The sequence below is a fragment of the Mustela erminea genome, chromosome X (genome assembly GCF_009829155.1).
Source record: "Mustela erminea isolate mMusErm1 chromosome X, mMusErm1.Pri, whole genome shotgun sequence".
Taxonomy (NCBI): domain Eukaryota; kingdom Metazoa; phylum Chordata; class Mammalia; order Carnivora; family Mustelidae; genus Mustela; species Mustela erminea.
The window spans coordinates 39,475,385-39,497,734 of NC_045635.1; the positions used below are offsets into that span (position 1 = coordinate 39,475,385).

General features: G+C 34.5%; 1 protein-coding gene across 10 annotated transcripts in view; it reads left to right on the forward strand.

Annotated features, from left to right (window-relative positions):
* Nucleotides 1–22,350, forward strand: part of KDM6A (lysine demethylase 6A) — a 202,579-nt gene that overhangs the window by 161,527 nt on the left and 18,702 nt on the right. For 8 of the 10 annotated variants that reach the window (XM_032331483.1, XM_032331484.1, XM_032331486.1 and 5 more), the window contains 9 exons: nt 4,365–4,494; nt 5,970–6,075; nt 6,624–6,829; nt 8,864–8,928; nt 9,005–9,079; nt 9,821–9,969; nt 16,358–16,472; nt 19,421–19,608; nt 20,400–20,541. In XM_032331483.1, the coding sequence (XP_032187374.1) occupies nt 4,365–4,494; nt 5,970–6,075; nt 6,624–6,829; nt 8,864–8,928; nt 9,005–9,079; nt 9,821–9,969; nt 16,358–16,472; nt 19,421–19,608; nt 20,400–20,541 (1,176 nt within the window). Of the gene's footprint in view, nt 1–4,364; nt 4,495–5,969; nt 6,076–6,623; nt 6,830–8,863; nt 8,929–9,004; nt 9,080–9,820; nt 9,970–14,994; nt 16,310–16,357; nt 16,473–19,420; nt 19,609–20,399; nt 20,542–22,350 lie in introns of those variants that run through there. The other 2 variants (XM_032331491.1, XM_032331492.1) reach the window with 2 other exon arrangements.

Consider the following 22,350-nt stretch of genomic DNA (forward strand, 5'->3'; position numbering starts at 1 on the left):
TATCCTTTCTACTAGTCAGAGTCCTTCATTAGAGGGTATTGTGGATTGACCATTAAATGTTTGTCACTAATAAATAAGCTGACTTCAATGTTATCCTATAGTTTGCCACTTGGGAGGAGCATGGGGTAGAAGCAATGGAGTAGTAGTAGGGAGAATTACTTCTGCATGTAAGAGTTATAATTAAGTGATACTGAAACTTTACTATTGTAAATACACTATAGTTCTCTTTCTTTAAAGACTATTTGAGGGCGCCTTGTGGCTTGGTTGGGCGACTGCCTTCAGCTTAGGTCGTGATCCCAGAGTGCCGGGATAGAGTCGCTCATCAGGCTCCCAGCTCCATGGGGAGTCTGCTTCTCCCTCTGACCTTCTCCCCTCTTATGCTGTCTCTCACTGTCTCTCTCTCAAATAAATAAATAAAATCTTTAAAAAAAAAAAAAAAAAGACTGAGTTTGTTTAAAATACCTTTTAGTCTGTGTTATATTTTTCATTACTTTTCATTTTCTGTCCATCGTTTTTCACTATTCAGCTGTTACCTTTACTCTGTCATAGACAAAAATTATATCTTTCCATATTTTACTATTTTCTTTTTGTTGTCTGTTGGGTCTCCATTGTTGTCAGCATTTTCCCCAGTGACCTACAGCATGGTAACTGCTGTAATTAATCTTACCTTAGAAGATTTTTCATTTTTCATGTCAAACCACATTGGATGGTCTCTAAATGAGATCAAATTCTTCTAAAGCATATAGTATAATTCTTGAATTTCTAATGTTTTACGTTGGTCTTTTTATCTAGATGTTACCCTGGCAAACATTTTAATTCTGGATCTAAAAGAAAGTAGGTGTGCTTTAATGTCCAGATCAAATGTTATCCTGAGTTCTACTTAAACACAGTGCCTTGGCTCACTGCCAATTTGTACTGCCTTCTCCCTGCTCCCCACTCAGCTCTTAGGGCCTCTGTCTTGTTTCCTAGATAATGCTGTCACCACTCTGCTGGAGCAGGCCTTCCTCCTTGTTCTACTCTCTCTAATCTCAGGACAGTTGGTAGGAAATGGGAGAAAATTTAGAGGTCCAGAACTAGTAGCATATACTACATGAGATCTAAGTGTATTATGGAGAAATACTGTCAAAAGAGTTCCATGGAAGTACACAGGATATAAACAGTGTATCATAGCAGTTATCATAAATTTTCATTAATAAAGTCTTATGCTGTGGATACCTAGATGTGACTGTGTTTCCTAATATATTAAAGATTATAATCTTCCATGTCACCTTTCAGATATATATAGATACTTATTTCAGAATTTTTAAGTACATTCTTAACAGTTTCATTTTTAGCTTTTAGCTCTTAAAAGTCAATTTTCCCTTTTTACAGAGACTTAATTATTTATATGCATATTATGCCTCTTATATATACATATTTAAGAGGCATAATATGCATACACACACACACACACACACACGCACACACACACACATGGATCCCTGGGGTTGCTTGGGTTATTTCAGTAACTATAGGCCTTGGTTCATTAATAAAGAGACCAAAAATGCTCTGACAAATTAGAGATACAAATCTTTAGAGGAAAGTCAAGATAGCAAATGATGGGCATCAACAGAACATTCCTGTTCTATTGGCGATATCCTGTGCTGGGTAGGATTCCAGAACTTGAAGAGGAAAATGACTTGGGCTCAAGAGACTTAATGTCTCTGGTCTAGGAGCTTCATAACCAAAGATAATTAAAGCGTAGATTGGTTTACTTACAGAGTACTAATTCATTTATCTACCAAATGATATGGGTAAATTTGAAATAAGTTTAAGCCAGTATTGTAAAGGATTGTGCAGTGACTAATTGTTTCCTACTCTGCATTGCTTGGGGAAATTTTCAAAATGAGAGAAAAGGATTTAAAATGGGATACTATTTTCTTTCTTCACCACCTTTCTCCACTTTGCCTTGTTATATTAGTTTCATTACCTTGGCTTTGAAAGTACTATAAACAGTATTGGACACTTACATGTTCAGAAGATTATGCATAGTTCTATCGTTTGCATTAGGACTGATGAGTGTATTTTCAATGGAAAAAGCTTATAGTCACTATATAGACAACTACCTACATCAGTTTCTCCAGGGAAATTCCTGTTTGTTTCAGACTTGACCTCAAAAAAGCAGGGAGTCAATATTTTCAGTACAGTAGGAAACTGCAAGATACAATTTGATTACATGGTTTATTTTGACTACCCTCTTATTTTCACATACATAGTTACTTTTTAAAAGTGTAGGTTATTCTTAATTTGAGTCTTGTTTGGTTCATCTTAGTGTTACTGTCACTCACTGGTTACTGACCAGTGCTATACATAAAAAGGCTATTATAATACCTTTTCTGCTTTTATGTTTATATGTTTCTGCTTTTAAAGTTATAATTACAACATTTGGTGGTTCATTCAATATCTGTTCCCTTAGGCATGTCCCGCCTTTTTTTCTCCCACCTTTTTCTTTTCTATTTTAAAATAAAAGCAGCTGTGTTTTTTCATTATTATACTTTCCCATTTCCCTTTTTTCTTTTGTTACAGAACTCTACATGGTGATGGAGGCAGAATTCTGCTAATCTATTAAACTGTTTTCTAGTCTCATCTTTCGTGTGCAGAATGTTGTAGAAGCTTAAATTTTGGTACCATATTTAATTAGCACGAAATGTTCTTTAATGGTACAGTTTTAATGTGTGGTCCGTATCTTCCAGTTCCTTAAAATAGTAATCATTTGCTATATTGTACATTCATCTCTTGCTCTAGAAAACAAATTTTATGTATTCGGGAGTCCTGTTTTGTTTAAAAACCCAAGTTAAAGAGTGGCAGATACACAGTTCAGCATGAAAACTAATTATTTATATGTATATTGTAAGTGAATGTTTATTTTGCATTGATTCGATGATAATACTTGAAAGATTTCTTTACCAGTGTCAACCACCTACTTTCTGCTTACATGGAATTTATAAATTAGTACTGATTTTATACCTAAATTTAAAAGCTTTTAAATGCCTCTCTTTAAATGTATAGGACAGTCATGCTTTGTTGAGAAATGTTGTGATAGAATATTCATTTATTTAACCTTTAGCCTTGTTAGTTGCACTTAAAATTTCACTTTAATAACAATTTCACATACTTTTTTTTAGAAAATGAATTATTTTAAACTTAATTCATTCCTTTGAGACCAGTCATGAACGCTTCTGTTTTTACTCGGGAGTTAACAGTTGAATAAATTAAAAATTAAGAAAGTGACATCCATGATTCTGTTTAGTGTACCATCTCAAAAGTTTGTAGTAGTGGAATTTCAAGACTTTTTTCAGTTTGTCAAAAACATAGCAAGATAAGGGGAATTAATTTTGTTTCAACCTGTATTCTGTAATTTATGATGAAAAATTGCTAATCCTTCTTCAGTAAGTAAAATTACTAAGTTTAACTCCCCACCGTAATTACAATTTTCAAGTTCTTAACTAAAATTGTAGTGTTAAAGTACTTGCTATTTTAATGCATTATTTTTGAGCTTGTAATAATTGGGTGAAGTTAATCTGGAATGAATTGAAAGCTCAAAATTATGTCTTGCTGATATTCTGAGTTGGGTATATTTAAGAAGTAGAAAAAAATTTTTAACACTTAAAGAGTTACAGTTTGGAAATAATTCTGCCATATTTAAAGAATTTGTAACTTAACAAACATGATAGTTTAACCCATTACAGGAAAAGAACCCCCAACTACTAATAAGTAATAATTATACAGCATATTAGAGAATAGATAGCAGTTATATGTCTCATTAAAAATACTGGTATAATTTCCATAAAATTTAGTAGATTGGAGTCTTGCTGAATTTTATTAGTCAGGGACTCATGTAGATAATTCTTCACAGTTTTCAGAGAAGAAAAAAAGGTACAGATCTTCTCAGGTTTGAAGATTACCACAAAGATATTCTGGTTATAATTGCTGAGGTGTGAGACATAGGAAGAAAGACATTCTGTTTTTACCATAATTTAGACCTTTTTTGGTCAAGTCACAATGTTTAGTGGAAAGACTGTCATGGTAGAAGGTGGTGGAGAGGAAATTGGAGTTCATGTGGTGTTCTTTAGGTGAGGAAAATAAATTGGACAGTTATGAGCAAGATAAGGACTATCATCAATAATTCATGTGTTGTATTTTTTGATGAAGCTAAGTATTTGCTGAAATTAGTAATTGTTCCTAGTTTTTTTCTCATGGAGCCAAATCTCCTGGATTTGTATAGCTGCCCCATAACCTAATTAGGACTTAATTCAGGATTTTGTTTTGTTTTGTTTTCTAAATAAATGCACAGCTGATTTATTCTCCCTTCTTCTTTTTTTAAGGAATCTAGGTAAAAATGGCTTATCAAACAGTAGCATTTTGTTGGATAAATGCCCGCCTCCAAGACCACCATCTTCACCATACCCTCCCTTGCCAAAGGACAAGTTGAATCCACCTACACCTAGTATTTATGTGAGTCTGAATTGACTGACTAGAAATAAACCAGTGTTTGTACTTACCTGTCTTTCATAAGATCTTGCTTTAAATTAATATGGATGCCCTTTAGGAAACATTAAAATTATTGGCAGTAGCTTGAATGTTTGGGGGGAAAAGAGATGTATTCAGAAAAACTTCATAATAGCATTTAAAACCTCCCTTCTCAGTTACTAACCATGATTACATTAGAGTACTGAGAAATACTTCTTACTGCCCCCAGTTTGGGACAGTATTAGGCAAAAACCACCTAAAAGTATGACTTAGCTGGGTTTCAAATCTGCATTCTACTAGTTGTATGGACCTTAACATTCATTCTGCTTTATGCATCTACAAAAATATATTTTTTAATTACCTTTAAAAAAGGTATTTGAGAACATAAAATGTGATGATAGATATGTCATTTTTTAAAAGAATGTTAAAAGATTATTTAAAACCAGTGTTAGTTTTACTTTGAGAACATGTAGACATCTGATGTAGGAAGTTGATAAAAGTTCAATCGAAGCAACTCTTACATCCTCCCAGTTCTACCCCCAAGTGAAAAAAAATTTAAGCTATAAAGTTTGTTTTTGGAGATTTGGCCCTGTTTTTTTGACTTCTAGATGCCAAATATTATCATATTAGTTTTTTCTCCAACCAATAATTTATTGATCCTTTAGTATGTAAGAGAAGCACTGAGATAGATGTATAATAAAATATTAAAACTGAAGTCTGAGAGAGGGAAATGCAAAATTAAGAATTTTTTTTTATGGATCTTCTTTACCTTGCTTTCACTTTTGGTGATATTTTTAAAAACACTGAACTTTTGTGGCTTTCTACTCTTTATGTGAGGAAAAAAGTCCATATAACGTAAAACTTTACCATCTTAACCATTTTTAAGTATACAGTTCAGTAGTGTTAAATAATATTCTCACTGTTGCAAAACACTTCTCCAGCACTTTTTCATCTTGCAAATCTGAAATTCTATACCCATTAAATAGCAACTCCCTTTTCCCTGGTCTCCTTAGCCCCTGGGTAACCACCAGTTTATGGTTCTATAAATTGGCTACATTAGATACATCATATAAGTAAAATTATACAGAGTTTTTCTTTTTGTGACTGCCTTATTCTCACTGAGCATAGTGTCTTCAAGGTTCATCCACATTGTAACATGTGATAGAATTTTTCTTCCTTTTTAAAATTGAATAATATTTAAATTGATTTGAAGTTTCAGTTTTATTTCTTTCCACACATTTTGTTCAAGATCCAGTAGACAAGAGAAATAATGTATCTAGTTACTATCTAATTACAACTATCTAATCACAAGTAGGGTCAAAGACATAGTGACAAAATGCTATAAAATATAAAACAGAAATTACACAGTGCATTGTTGAAATTGCCATAAATGATGAGTATGAATTTGGCATAATATTTTCTGTTTTCCAGAGATCTAACCGTATTTTTTAATTTTACAGTTGGAAAATAAACGTGATGCTTTCTTTCCTCCATTACACCAATTTTGTACAAATCCAAACAACCCTGTTACAGTAATACGTGGCCTTGCTGGAGCTCTTAAATTGGGTAAGTTTTAAATAAGAAAAAAAGGTTTTATATTTCCTTTGCTATCTGTGACTCTTAAAGCACTGGCAGAAACTTACTTCTGTTAAGTTTTTCACTTTTCTCTTTAATATTTTCTGGCTGGGGGCGGGGTGTTGTGTATCACTTCTTTAATCCATAACGTAAAGATACAACGACAGTATTGGTTCCTGGCAATTTAGTAGTGGTTTTTAAGTTTAGCTTTTATTTTGGTCTAATTGTATAATTACAATTATAATTTAGGTTATCTGATGAAAGAATTTTTAATACAAAATGTAGATAAAATTCACTACTGCTAATAGAAAACTGTAGCCTCCTAACTAGTGCCTGGCCCCTTGATTCCACCTGTGCTGGTGGCATGATGATTAGGTCTGAGGCTTCATTGTCTGGTTGTGTAAACCTGGAATAAAGTTCAGGTTGTGCAGAGGCCCTGGTTGGTTTTTAGGGGAACTGGATAGAATGCCATAAAACATTTTGCTTAATGTATTATTCCAAATATAATTTTTATTTATTAACTACATTTATTTATGAAGACCTGGGACTTTTCTCTACCAAAACTTTGGTGGAAGCTAACAATGAACATATGGTGGAAGTGAGGACACAGTTGTTGCAGCCAGCAGATGAAAACTGGGATCCTACTGGAACGAAGAAAATCTGGCATTGTGAAAGTAATCGATCTCATACTACAATTGCTAAATATGCACAGTACCAGGCCTCTTCCTTTCAGGAATCATTGAGGGTAAGTGTTTACTCCTTGAACATTGTTTTATTTTTAGAATATTTTATTATTTTATGTTCTTTTATTTTGAAAGGGTGCATTTCTTTTGTAAGCATCTCATTATTTTATAGTTACATGAAATACTATCTAAGTGCTATGCAGTTCGCCCTTAGTAAAGTCTAAGCAGGCCTATGGGTTGATAAATATTGTTAAAGTGTAGTGGGATGTCTCCTTCATCCGTGGGATGTTTCTGTTTAAAGCAGGCTTTCTCAGTCTTGGCATTATTAATATTTTGGGTTGGATAATACATTGTTGTGGGAGACTGTCTTATATATTAGGGTGTTCAGTAGCATCCCTGACCTCTCTCTAGTAGATGCCTGTCACACACCCCTAACCTTCTAACCCAGTTGTAATAGTCAAAAAGGTCTCCAAACATGCCACATATCCCTTGGGAGGGTAAAATTGCCTCTGATTAAGAGCCACTGATACCAGAAGATCAAGTAAGTCTCAAGATTGCTTTATGCTTGCAAAATTCCTAGTCTTGTGCCTTCCCATTTTTCTCCTCTACCAGGTTAGTATTATCTGATGGATAATACCTCCAGGAAACATTAGTATTATTCTTAATGGCCTCAGTCTGAAAGAGAAAACGGAGGGAGAGGCATAAATTATTTCAAAATATATGGGAAATTTAAAAAGTAGAAAAATAATCAGAGATTATTATTAAAAGACTCCGGCATTTCAGCAGTGGATCATTACTAAAATCCTTTAGCACTATAATGAGAACTTTGTGAATTCTCTCACAAAGTGAACATAAAGCATCCACAAATTGAGTTTATTAAAGGTTTTACTCAAATACTTGTCTGTAGTACTAAGTTGTTTTGTACATATCCTGCAGCTAAAACTTAATATGGGCCTGCAGGTCTTTAATTTGTAATTCATTAGATTTTCTTATGTATTTAAAATTCTGCCTCAAGTTCACATTTTCAGTGAAGGCAACATTTGTACCTGTGCACTGTATATTTGTATTTCTTTCTCACTATCATTCCCTGTATCTACAGAGAAATTCATCTAATGAGAATTGTCCTGCAGCTTTAATGAGTTATAGTGAATTCATTGTCCAAATGAATCTCTAGTTCAAACCTTTGAGATACTTCAGCTATATGGTAGTGATAGTATTAGGTTCAGAAGAGGATAAGTAATAAGCAAGATTCAGGGATCATGAAAGGAAAATTTGGAGGAGGAGTTGAAAAGCAAAGATCATAAGAGGCAGGTTATTTATATAAGATGGGATCCATAACCGAAGAAAAGATGCCTTATTCTGTGCTTTGAAGGCATGGACCATTACCTGTGAAAAATTTGACAAATGTTTAGAGACTATACATTTAAAGGGAGGGAGGCCAAAATGTACTAAGTACTGCTAACTCAAATAGTAGGACAATGTAAAGAGATACTGTGTCTGTGACCCCAAAATTGTAAATAATAGTAGTACTTGCGTTGAAAAGCACCTATATTTATGCAGCACTTATTTTCCTTAGTAATGTAAATTTGTTACTATGCATGTATAATTCATTCTGGAAGAAAAGCTTTAACCCAGGGAGAACTTCTTCCATTTGTCTGTAATCAAAAATAGAGAACATCTAACCTTCTACCCTTACACATATATAATTATCCACATACAGCTGCTAGATTAGAAAATTTATAATCAAGATGGATAGGCCTCTCAATTAAAAAAAAATAATTCTGTCCTCTTAAAAATGGGGCAAGAATGAAAATCTATAGATTTTTTCCCCCTTATAGAAGAATGTTACTAAGAAAGAACTGTAAGATAACTTTGTGGCTGAGGAGGTTGGATACCTGCCTATGGATGGTGACCATTGACTTTCCTTGAGTTTTTATTTAATGTGTGGTCTTTGAAGAAATTTTCATGTGAAAGAGGCCTATAGAAATTCAGTTTCCAGTCATAGATAATACCATCAATCTCTGTGTGAACTTTATAGTTGCATGATGGAAAGGATAGCTGGTTGTGGACTAGAATGTGTTTTGCTTAATTTATAGGAAGAAAATGAGAAAAGAAGTCACCATAAAGACCACTCAGATAGTGAATCTACATCTTCAGATAAGTAAGTCATTTTTAATATTCACTTAGTATTTCTGTTTAAAAGGCATGTTTCTGATATTGTCTCTCTCTTTTTTAAGTTCTGGGAGGAGGAGGAAAGGACCCTTTAAAACCATAAAGTTTGGGACCAACATTGACCTGTCTGATGACAAAAAGTAAGTCTTTGTAGTAGTATTTTCTATGAACGGATGCAAAGAGATCTGCAAGATTGAGAATTGTCTATGATTTCCTCTTCTCTTTCCTTCCTTCCATTTTTCTAAGTTGATGCCCAAGTTTCAGATAAATTATTTTTGCTAAGTTTTACAAAGTTTTTTTCTTTAACTTAAATCTCTTTCACAGGTTTTCATCAAGACCCTGGCTAAGTACACAATCATAAAGTTACATTTTATGATTAATAATGTACAGTAGTGTTATTAAGGGGTGCCTGGGTGGCTCAGTAGGTTAAGCCTCTGCCTTTGGCTCAGATCATGATCTCAGGGCCCTGGGATCGAGCCCTGCATCGGGCTCTCTACTCAGTGGGGAGCCTGCTTCCCCCTCTCTTCTCTCTGCGTGCCTCTCTGCCTACTTGTGATCTCTCTCTCTCTCTCTCTCTCTCTCTGTCAAATAAATAAATAAAATCTTTTTTAAAAAATGACAGTGTTATAGAATTATACAACAGTTTCAAAAATAGGAAGTTTTTTTTTTTTTTAACTCAGTATTTTTGTTTTGTTTTTAACTCAGTAATATTTATGCCTTTTTTTCATTAGGAAGTTTTCTTTGGAAAAATTGAAAAAATTAAGCATTTCAGTGTTTCCTATGCCATTTTTCAGATTGGGACACAAAGTTTTTGAAGAAATGGCTAACTTCCACAAATATTTGTAGCAGGATTTCACTCTTGATCTGTTGTTTTATTGCAGATGGAAGTTGCAGCTACATGAGCTGACTAAACTTCCTGCTTTTGTGCGTGTCGTATCAGCAGGAAATCTTCTAAGCCACGTAGGTCATACCATACTGGGCATGAACACAGTTCAACTATACATGAAAGTTCCAGGAAGCAGAACACCAGGTAACTTTTATGAACTAACATTATCTTCTGCACTTGAAAAACAGAATTAATCAAAATGTGAAACATGCAAAAGAGAACCAGATTCTTTTCATTTACAGTGAGTGAAACTGAAACGATTACTCCTGTTACAAGATTTGACTCGTATTAAGATTCTTCCCCTTTATATTATCTTTTTTTAATAGAATAGTCCTGAAACAATAGCAGTTTAATCTGGAAATTGGTTACTAGAGCACTCCTGGGAAAATCCCTGTGGCATAGAGGCTGTTGCTGATTCCGTCTCCTGCAGAGTGATGGGATACAGTTTTTTCTGAACTTTTCTTTTCGCCATAGTCACACTAAGAAATATATTTTATGACTTTGTGCATGTATGTGTATTTTTAAGAACAATTTCATAGAATAATACATTTTCTGGTCTGTTCCATTGTATTTCACTTAAATAAGGAAGTAGAGGTTGTAGTCCTCTAACAGAGCTGCAACACACACAGTTCACACAAATCACTTGATGAGGAGACATTCCTAGAGTCTTCCTGGTATCCCGTCCAGACTCTGTTAACTCGGCTTGTCACTTTTGACAGGTCACATTTCCTTCTCTGGGTCTTTTTCTTCATTTGTAAAACAAATTGCATTGGTTTTAAGCTAAGAATTCTGTCCAGTGCTAAAGTACCATCTTCTTTGTGTTTCCTTGGATTGACATGAAATTTCTGAGTGATTTTCAAAATACTTAACAATTAGGGCAGATGACTGGTGGTTACAAGTTCACCTGTATACCTGTGCCTATAGGCTACATATCATCATCAGATGTTTCTGTGTGCAACTTGAAGCAGCCATGGTTTGAAAAACAGATTGCTTTCTTCTTGTCACCTGCTTATTGAATTGTAACTACAAAGCTGTTTCAAAATAGGCCTATCCTTGCTTCTGGGTAACATCGGTCAGTGGATTCCGAGTCCTGACTGCTCATTGGAATCTCTTTTACTGAGATCAGGCACGGTAAATTTAAAGAAGGTTCCCAGAATATTATATTGTACATCCAGGAGTAGAACCATTAGGTTGTAGTAGTTTTTATCCTCAAGCCATTGGAAGCCCAGTTCTGTGATATTTTGTCCATAGTTGGCTAAAGTGGAAACAGTTCTGTATTAAATGGCAGAAGAACTCTGTGCTCCCCACTTTGCCATTTAGGCGCTGGTGTAAATACTGTGCAAGTTACTTGAACTCCCTAGAGTTCTGTTCTGTTATTTTTTTCTTTTTTCTTTCTTTTGTTTGGGATTGATTGATTTATTTTAGGGAGGGGCATAGGGCAAGGGACAGAGAATCTCAAGTGGAGTCCATCATGGGGCTTGATCTCACAACCCTGAGAGCAGGACCTGAACCAAAACTAAGAGTCACATGTTTAACCAACTGTGCCACGCAGGTTCCCCAAGAGTTCATTTTTCTTATGTATGCAGTATTGGATTGGTTCTTCTAAGATCTATTTAAATTGAAAACCTCTCCAATTTGAATTATACCCTCAACTCAAAAAGAATACAGTTTTTCATTACAAATCAGGGGAAAAGCAAACCTGGTAGATTATTTAGTCACCTGTGTCTGAACTGCTTGGGGTTTTTTTCAGTTTGTATATAAGGCATTCAGAAGTGTCCTGTGGAACATTGAAGAATTCTCTAAGGAATTCCCTTGGAGTAGTGCTGTCTAGTAGAAATGTAATGCAAGTCCTATGTATGACTTAAAGGTGTTTGTGTTTTTTTTTTTTAATATAATATATTATTTGTTATAGGGTTACAGGTTTGTGATGATTTAAAGTTTTATGGTAGTCATATCAACATAAAACAAAACAGGTGAAAATAATTTTAACCTAGTATCTACAAATCTTACCATTTCAACTTGTAATCAGTATATAAAAGTTGAGATTTTTCACATTTATTTTTCATATTAAGTCTTTGAAATCTAGTGTGTACTTTTATAGTTTCTGCACATCTCAGTTCACATAAACCCCATTTCAGGTGATTACTCTGTTAGACAGCTTGGTCTTAGAAGAAATGGATAGTTTAATTAGTTCAGTTTTTAAATTATTTTGAATACTTCCTTGTGGGGCAAACCCTTTATTCCTGGAGTTACATAGATAAATGTGTTTCGTACCTCATGGACTTTATGATCAGTCATGTTATGTTCTAAACTATAGAGATGCTCTAAGGCTGTATCCCAAAACATTTTGAATTTGACAGTGGGATTTCAGCACCTCTAATTATGATGAGGGCTAAATTTTATTTTGAAGTCTACACTATGGACAATTCCAACCATCTACCCATGGTAGGAGATAGTTTGTAGGTATTAAGAGTACCATATTCACATCATATTCTCATACATGAAAGATACAAGGAATGGTGAGAGTAGCTACATTTTTCTCTGTTGAGGTAAAAATGACCCAGCAAAACTAATCCCTTTAAATTATGTGGTTCAGTTGCATTTAGTGTATATTCATTGTGCTGTGTAGCTATCACTTCTGTGTAGTGCCAAGAGATTTTCATCTGTCCAAAAGGAAACCTCGTACCCATTAAACATTAAAACTCTCCATTTTCCACTTCCTTCTGCCCCTGGCAACCAGTAGTCTGCTGCTTTCTGGTTCTGTTCTAGATGTTTCATATAAATGGAATCATATAATATGTTCCCTTTTGTGTCTGTCTTCTTTCACTTAGCATGTTTTTGAGGTTCATCTGTATCGTATTCATGGTTCAGTCCTTTTTATGGCCAGATACTCCGTTGTGTGGATATATAGGACATTTTGTTTATCCATTCATCAGTTGACGGACATTTGGATTGATTCCACTTTTTAGTTATTGTGAATAGTGTTTCTGTTAACATTCATGTGCTAGTATTTGTCTGAATCCCTGTTCCCAGTTCTTTTGGTTGTATACCTGGGATTTGAATTGTTGGTTCATATGGTGATTCTATGTTTAACGAAATTTCTGAGGAACTGCCAAACTGCTTTCCACAATAGCTGCACCATTTTACATTCATGGCAGCAATGTGTGAAAGTTCAGATTTTTCTTCCTCCTCACCAACACTGTTTAGTTCCCATTTTTTTCTTATTACGGCCAACCCAATGGATGACAAGTGGTTTTTCTTTGTGGTTTTGATTTTCATGTGCTTGCTGACCATCTATATTATCCACTTTGGAAAAATGTCTGTTCAAGTCCTTTGCCCATTTCTTAAATTCAGTTGTTTGTTCTTTTGTTGTGGAGTAGTAGGAGCTTATATTTTACATATCAACCCCTTACCAGATACATGATTTGCAGATATTCTTCCCTGTGCTTTAAGTTGTTATTTCATACTCTTGATAGTGTTCTTTGCACAAAAGTTTTTAATTTTTAGGAATTTCAGTTTATCTGTTTTTTGTTTGGTTGTTTGTGCTTTTGGTATCTTATGTGAGAAACCACTGCTGAATGCAGGGTTGTAAAGTTTCACCCCTATTTTTCTTCTTAGATTTTTATAGTTCCAGCTCTTATATTTAGATACTTGTTCCATATTAATTTTTACATGTGGTTTTATATGAGCCAAGGGTCCAAATTCATGCTTTTACACATCCAGTTGTCCCAGCACTATTTGTTGGAAAGACTATTCTTTTCTCTGTAGAAGGGTCTTAACACCCTCGTGGAAAATCAGTTGGCCACAGATATATGGATTTATTTCTGAAATCTTGATATCCTTTCCTTGATTTACATGTCTGTCTTTATGCCAGTACCATGCTGGTTTGATTGCTGTACTTCTGAGGTAAGTTTCAAAATTGGCAAGTGTGAATCTTCCAACTTAGGTAGCTACCTTTACTGTAGTGCTTTATCTCTTCATCACAGGGCTGTGAATTACTGTCTTTCTGTTCTTTCAGCTTTTATTTATCTGAGAATATCTTAGTTTCTCCTTTATTTTTGAAGAATAGTTTTGCCAGATTTGGAGTGCTTGGTTAATTTTTTCTTTCTTTCTTTCAGCAGTTTAAATGTGTTACCCTATTGCTTCCTGGCCCCATGGTTTTGGATCTAAAATCAGCTATTAATCTTATTGGTAATCCTTTGTATGTGACAAATCACTTCTTTTTTCCTGCTTTCAAAATTCTCTTTGGGTTTTTACAGTTTGACTATAATGTGTCTTCATATGGATCTCTTTAAGTGTTTCCTACTTTGGAGTTTCTTTAGCTTCTTTGATGTATAGATGTATGTCTTCTGTCAAATTTGGGAAGTTTTGGACCATCACCTCTTCATATATTCCTACTGTTCTTTCTCTTCCTCTTCTGGGACTCCCACAGTGCTTAGGTTATTGTATTTGATGGTCCCTTAGGCTCTGTTAATTTTTCTTCATTCTATTTTCTTCTCAGAATGGTGGTTAGTTTCATTTGCTCTATTTACAAGTTTGTGGATTCTTGCTTAACTTTCTCAAATCTGCTCTTTGAAACCCACTAGTGAATTTTTAATTTCAGTTATATTTTCTGCTTCAAAATTTTATTTATGATAATTTCCATCTCTTTATTAATCTGTTGAGACCTCATTGTCCTTGTTTCCTGTGGTTCTTGTTTAGGGTTTCTTTTAGCTCTTTGAAGTATACTTAAGACAGTTGATTTAAAGTGTTTGGCTATTAAATCCATTGTCTGTTCTTTATCAGGACTAATTTTTGTTAATTATTTCTTCTTTTTCCCCCCCTGTGATTAAGCCATACATTCTTGTTTAGATGAAAGCCACAATTTTTTTGTGAAAACAGACTCTGAGGATTAAAACAAAACAAAACAAAACAAAATAAGACTGTATTCTCAGTCAGATGTAGTCCCTGAAATCTCTGTTCCTTAGGCATGGTACTGTGCTAATATTTTGACATTTTGAATGTTATCATGTGGCTGTTACAGAAATCAGATTCTCCCTCTCCAGGGTTTGTCCTTGCTTATTGTGGGCTGCAGTTGTCTGTCTGTTTTGTGACTTTTCCACAGTATTTTCACAAAGACTGTATTCCTTGGCATGTGTGGGTACTGAAGTTTCTTTTCCATTATCTCAGCAGTTAGCCAGTGACCTCACAGAGATTTCCTTCAGTGCTTTGTGCCAAAAAAGAAAGAAGAATGGGAAAATGAACATAAAGAAGAGAAAAAGTAATTCTCTGGGTCTTTGCAGATTTCCTGTGTTAAGGCAATCCTTTTACATTTAGTCATGCCACTTATGGTCGTACTTTTAGCCTTTACCTTCTTGCTTGCACTGCACCTAAAGATTAGCAAGAAGTTAAAATTTATAGTCTTAGGTGTATTTCTGAGCATACGACCTGCTCTGGGTATGCATTTCGCTTTCTAAATTCTCTAGTATTCACGGGAGCTTTTCAAAGCCTTTATTCCCCCCAAATCTCATTGGTGTGTCTGCGGTTTGCCCCAACTCTTCGTTTTTTGCCCCTGGGAGCACCAGCTTGTTCATATGGCCTTTCAGTGTTTTGGGGGAAACCTTTTCCACTGAACCACTTGCCCTGATAGGGTGAAGTTCCTTTTGTTAGTCTTTTGGGGGGAACTCCAGTCAAGTTGAAAGGAAAAACAATTTTTTATCTTGGGAACAAGATCCACTCTGCTCCCTCCAGAACCAGTGACACACTAGGAACACAAGACTACTTTTTTAAGTCCATTGCCACACACTAGTGATATGGGTGGGGATAAGGGAAGTTAAAGTGACATAAAAGTCTCCTACTATAAGTTCTTTCTGGTCAGGCATTCACTTGGTTGCTATAAACCTTTAACTACTGCCCAGAGTTCAGTAAGGTTACTTCTGGTAGTTTTACTGGTTGTTTTTTTTTTTTTTTCTCTAGAAGTTAGTTTGTTTCTGACGAGTTCTCCAGAGTTCCCCTACTCTGTCACTTTTGTTGACAATATTCCCATAGCTCCATTTGAAAACCATATTTCTTGCCTCTTTACTGATGTCCTAATGCTACTTGTGAGAAATGGAGATTAGTTCACAAAGAAGTGGTAATGATATCAATAATAGTTAATACTTACTACTTACCATATATTTGGAACTATTCAAAACAGTCATTATTTCATTGATCCGCAAAGCAGCCCAGTGATTTATTGGAATTGTTATTTTCTTCTATATTAGGTAACTGAGTCGAAAGGTTTAGCAACATTCCCAGGTTCACATAAGCTTAGGAGCCTGGCTCTAGAACCTAAGCTTTTAGCCATGATGTAGACTACCTCTGCAGAAGGTCTTACTGAGTAAGTTAGGAGTTGACCAAACTCTGCTCTAAAACTAGACACAAAAATAATGACAAACAGCTGAATACCACCAGAACATTCTGTGTTGAACATTTCCGAGGTCTTATTTCTAAAGGCACATTTTCCTATAGAATTTCTAGTATGCTGATAATTGTTTTTCTTTTCTCATTTCAGGTCATCAAGAAAATAACAACTTCTGTTCAGTTAACATAAATATTGGTCCAGGTGACTGTGAATGGTTTGTTGTCCCCGAAGGTTATTGGGGTGTTCTGAATGACTTCTGTGAAAAGTAGGTTTCCAAAGAAAAATTTTTTTTAAACATAATTATTCAAAAACAGTAATTATAAAGGACAACTTACTAATGTGGATATCCTAATGTATGTAACCAGTTTTTACTTACCTCAGCAAAAAAATTCATTTAAATTGATTTTATTCCAAGTCTGTTCCTTTGTATTACCAAGAATACTTGAAAAAAGATGCCTTGACACCACTCTGTGCAGTAGTAACAGTCTTGAATTTAATAGATAGGAAGTTTGAGTTGTTTATTAGGTTAACTGAACAACTGATGCATATACTTGCTCATGTGGAAGATATGTGTTCCCAGAAAAATTATTTTACTGTGAATGGTTTTAGAAGTGGAAGGAATTCTGTAATATAGCACCTTCATAGGTTGTTAATAACTCTAGTATAAACATACACTCTTTGTCATATCACCATGATATAAATTCTTTTTAGAACTATACTGGCAACTAGTCCTTTGAAAGAATTCTGTAAAATTTAACCAACTGCTTCAGATTTTTTCTCTAATTGAAGGAACTCACCTTGTAGTATTCCTTTCCTTAAGGTCCTAGAAATAGCCTTCCTTTATTTCTTATCTATGTTAAAGAGTACCTTGGAATTATTTTCATTGGTTTAAACTTGTTTGTCTAAACAGAAACTTACTCTCTCTCCTTTTTTTTTTTTGAAAGTACTCCTTTATGTAAGTACCTGTTATTTTCAGTTAGTTAATATTGAAAAGTTGTTATGGTTAAAAACATAAATTATACATATATATGGTGTTATTCTCCCCACCCCAAGAAGGTAACGAGGGGACCACCAGAAACATTACATTATGAGAGACTCTCAAAACTAATTATACACACATACTCACTTAGAATTTTTTTATCTTGGCTTACTGGATCTTTGTTTAGTAACAAGTGTAAATATAGTTACCAAAAAAACCCCACACTAATCCATAATTTCCTTAAATAGAAGCAAAAGATAATTATCTTTCATTGTTTTTACTGTTTAACACACAGATTTCGTTTCATATAAGAAAGCGAAAGATGTGAAATTTTAAAATTTAAAATGCTCTGATGAAATAACCTGATCAACACTAATCTGTGCTTACTTTCATGGACCAGTGGTCTGGTGGTAGCAGAGAAAGAGCAGTGTCATGTAGGAAATCTCCATTGTGCTATAGAAAGATTTTTATTTCTTAAACTTTGTGATGGTAGTATATTATTACAACCACAGTACACTGATCCTTGTTCATTATTTCTGAGTAGACATTGGCTCTCTTCAGGATTTAGTTTGTCTTTCCTACCTAATGGGGAGGTAATCTGGGAATAAAGGTAATAAGAAGAGGCAGATGATGTCTAAAAATTATGAACTTGGGGATAATAAAAATCCAAAGTTAGAATGAAGGGTTAGGTAAATTTAAGCTGCAGGAATAGCACTTGCTACCCCAGCTTTTGTGTGTATGATAAAAAGGATGCTTGCTTTTTGGGGTAACTTTAATTTTTTTTTTTTAACTTAGTTGTTGATTATTCAGTGGTCTTGCTTACTCAGTTGCTTGCTTGCTTTTGAATAGAAAGTTTTCTCCAATGTTGTGGTGGTAACACATTGGTGAGGTAGGGATAGAATTTGTGTTTGTAACCATATTTTGCTTCATAGGCAAGCTTTTCTGGACCGTATCTACTGAGCATTTTACAAACAGTAAGCCCACCCATATCCCCTTGCAGATAGGCTACATTGGCAGTCTTCTAGGCTTTGAAGAACAGCTTGCATTTTTATAAGGAGAAAAATAAGACAGAGATTGCATCTACATCAAATGTTGGTGAGATTTTTCCATAAAGGTCCAGATAATAAATATTTTAGTCTTTGCAGGTTATATGGTCTCTTGTCACAGCTGTGTCACTGAGGTACATAAGAAATCATGTGTAATAATACATAAATGAATGGGCATGGCTATGGTCTAATAAAAGTTTTATTTACAAAAAGAGGTGAACTGGATTTGGCCCATGGGCCATAGTTTGCCAACCCTTGATCTAGACCAAAAAAAAAAAAAAAATTTAAATTTAAACTAATGAAAATAATTTCAAGGTACACTTTATTGTATCCTTTAGCATGGGACAGTAAAGCCTGCTTCTTAGGGCTAAAGGAAAGAAACATTTCCATTCTGCACATTCTTCCTTCCCCAAAATGTAGCTAATTGAATTTTATACACTTCTCTTGAAGGAAAAGTTGCTTTCTAGTTTAAAATATACTTCATATTATATCATGATGAAGTAGAAAAAGAAGTCAGATTTTAAAGTAAAAAGCTTAGTAAGATCCATAGAATGTTTCCAAAGTACATTGGTGGTGGTGGCAGTGATGATGGTTGGTGGTGCGTGTGTATGATTGTTCATTTTTTATGAAGTTGTTTTCAGCTGCATAGTTTTAACTAGTATTGAAACTCTAGAGACTGACATCCTGTCTCCTTTTCCTGCTTAGAATTCAAAACAGCGGTAGAGACCATTCTGTTTTCCACTTTGCCTCAGAAATGAAAGTTCCTAATAGTTAATTATATCTGCCATAGTGTTCCTGTTTATGGACTTAAGTGACTTGATGTCAGTTCCACCTTCCATTTACCTTTTAGAGATTTCTTGGTACTCCAGGACAAAGGGTTCAGTCAAATAACCTTTCGTGAAATGAAATTCAAAGTTAATGTATATAACTGTTACTTAAAAGGAGCTTTGGATTTCGTTTGGATCTTTGAAAAATCAACTGAAGGTAGTAGTACTGTTCTTGGAGTAAGTTACTCAATATTGAATTGTAATTAATTTTATGTTACATATGATAGTTCTTACTGCACAAGCAATTAAGTTACAATGGAGTGTGAATGAGCATGTTTTAAGAAGTTTTGACCTTGTTTTCCAGTCTTATTAAGGAGCTTTATTAAAGTATTTGATCCATTTGCGTTATTTTTTATTTCAGAAACAATTTGAATTTCCTCATGGGTTCTTGGTGGCCCAACCTTGAAGATCTTTATGAAGCAAATGTTCCAGTGTATAGGTTTATTCAGCGACCTGGAGATTTGGTCTGGATAAATGCAGGCACTGTTCATTGGGTTCAGGCTATTGGCTGGTGCAACAACATTGCTTGGAATGTTGGTCCACTTACAGGTATTTTAAAGAATATGCTAAAAAAAAATTAATTTTTAAAGGATTGTATCTGATAGATTTTTTATTTTTCTTGGAATATAACTCACTAGAAATAGGAAGAAGAATTCTGTCTCCTTGAATAAAATTTTAATTTGTAGTACAAGAAATAAAATTCAAATGAACAGGTAGAAATATAAAGACCATAGATCTCAGCAAATAACAAATTTATCTTTGTATACAAGGAAGATACACTTTTAATAATTTTTAGAGTGCTTGATTTTGTTTTATAAAGGAAACCCTTTATGGGAGAAGGCAAAATAGAGTGGTTATTCATTCTTTTCAAATTTTTCTTTTATCTGATATGTTGTATGAATAGCCCTGTTATGTCAAAATCTGTTTGAATTATGCATGCCTTCAGGCGGTAGATAATTCAGAATAAGGCCTTTGAAGCCAGAAAGACCTGGATTAGGACCAGGACCTGGCTCTTGCAACTTTGGGCAAGTTATGTAACCTCTCTGGGCCTCAATTTCTTCATCTGTATAATGGGAATAATAAAATTAATAAGGTAATGGTAAAGATGAAATGAGATAATGTGTAAAAATAGCTCAGCACAATGCCCGGCACATAGTTATAGTAAGCACTCTTTATATGTTCACTATTATTATTGTCATAATTATCAAAGAAACAGCTTATTTTTGTAATCTTTTGAGGTTTCAGAATTGGTATTGATATCATCTGAGAAGGTGATAATGGTAACTTCATATCTTTTGGTACTTTGGGTTGCTATTTTATAACTTTTTTTTTTTTCCTAGCCTGCCAGTATAAATTGGCAGTGGAACGGTACGAATGGAACAAATTGCAAAGTGTGAAGTCAATAGTACCCATGGTTCATCTTTCCTGGAATATGGCACGAAATATCAAGGTCTCAGATCCAAAGCTTTTTGAAATGATTAAGTAAGTGCTTTCTAAAACTGCTGTAGTCCCTCTCTTTTTGGGGAGTGTTAACTATTCAGTACTTCCCCCCCCCCCCCATATGTTGACATCACAACAAAATGGTCCAGAAGTCTAGTAAAATGTAATATGAGAATCCACACATTAAAAATATTTTTCCCTTCCAGATAGTCAGTACACTGTGGTACAAAGAGAAATGAAGGCACACAAATTATTCTAAACCAGTAAATTCACAAGCCTGTGCTTCCCCACTACCCTCTGAGCCACCTGATATCTAGGAGAACTTGAGTTTTAATATTGAAAGACTGCCCTTGGTATCAGAGGGAGAGAATGGCATCACAAAATAATTGCTGGTACAGATAAATTGGCATTTAATATAGGGACTTAACTAAAATGGCCATTTTTAAATTGTTTTAATGAAATCATCCATCTTCTAATTGTCCCTTTTCTTAGCTGCTTTAAACACCTAATACAAGTTATTTGAATATATATATCGTACTAAGCTTCTCATGTATTGTCAGTTTCTATCTTAGCTAGTTCATAAATAAATTTAGAATATTTTCAAACAGTGCTATATAGCAGTGTTTTCCTAAAGTGTATTTTCTATCACTCTTGCCCCTACCCTGAAAAGGTGGGTGATTCTGGTCAAAGAAATACTGGAAAAATGATAGATTAGATAAAGTTTTACAAGTCCTTTATTCTTTTAATAGTTTTTGTAAAATATTTTAGAGACTGTAAGTGTTGGTATGTTTTGTGAATGGGAAAGGAGGAGGGTTATATAATGTGTTTCCCAAACTTATTTGTTTGACCAGTATCTTCTAAAGAATTGATCTCCTCAGAAACTGATTGTGGATACACTGCTTTATACGCAATGATAAATTATTTATAGTTTCCATCTTTGTTAAAGTAGTGCTTATAATTATTTCTCCTGTAGCTATATTAATTTGGTCAGTATATGTTTTCAAAATACTGTCTTCTGAAAGTAATCCTGTTTTAATAAAGTGATTTCAAACCTAAGTCCAAAATTTCATTCAAACAGAAAATGTGTGGTCAAGGTAACACACCTCTAGATTATCTTAGAGTATAGTCCTTTATCAGTTGCAGTAGTCTTGGGCAGAAGTAGTAGGGGAGACAAAAGGTAACAAAACCCAAATCATAACAAATAATGTACATATCCCCCCCCTTTTTTTTTATTTAAATTCAGTTGGGGCGCCTGGGTGGCTCAGTGGGTTGAGCCTCTGCCTTCAGCTCAGGTCATGATCTCAGGGTCCTGGGATCGAGCCCCACATTGGGCTCTCTGCTCAAACGGGGACCCTGCTTCCCCCTCTCTCTCTGCGTGCCTCTCTGCCAACTTGTGATCTCTCTGTGTCAAATAAAAATAAAATATTTTTTTAAAAATTTAAATTCAATTAATTAACATATAGTATATTATTAGTTTCAGAGATAGACAGTGATTCATATAATACCCCGTGCTCTTTACATCACATGATGTACAAATCCTTTTAAAAAGTTGGATCTTGGGTACCATAGTCTGTAAATGTAATTGGCAGTAGGGTATGAGGGGTTGTCTATCCATTTATCTTACTATATTTGACAGTGGTTCCTTGCTCTGAAGGGCAAGTTCAGGGTTACTTTTCGATGAAAAATGATTTAAAGTTGCTGAAGTTGTTTAGTAAATTTGAGATAGGCATAAACTGGAGGCTGATTCAGATCCCCTGAAGGTACAGGGATGGTACAGCATAGAAACCATTTCTCTAACAACTATATAGATTGAAAGTGACTTACGGACATTGGGGAGGGCATGTGCTATGG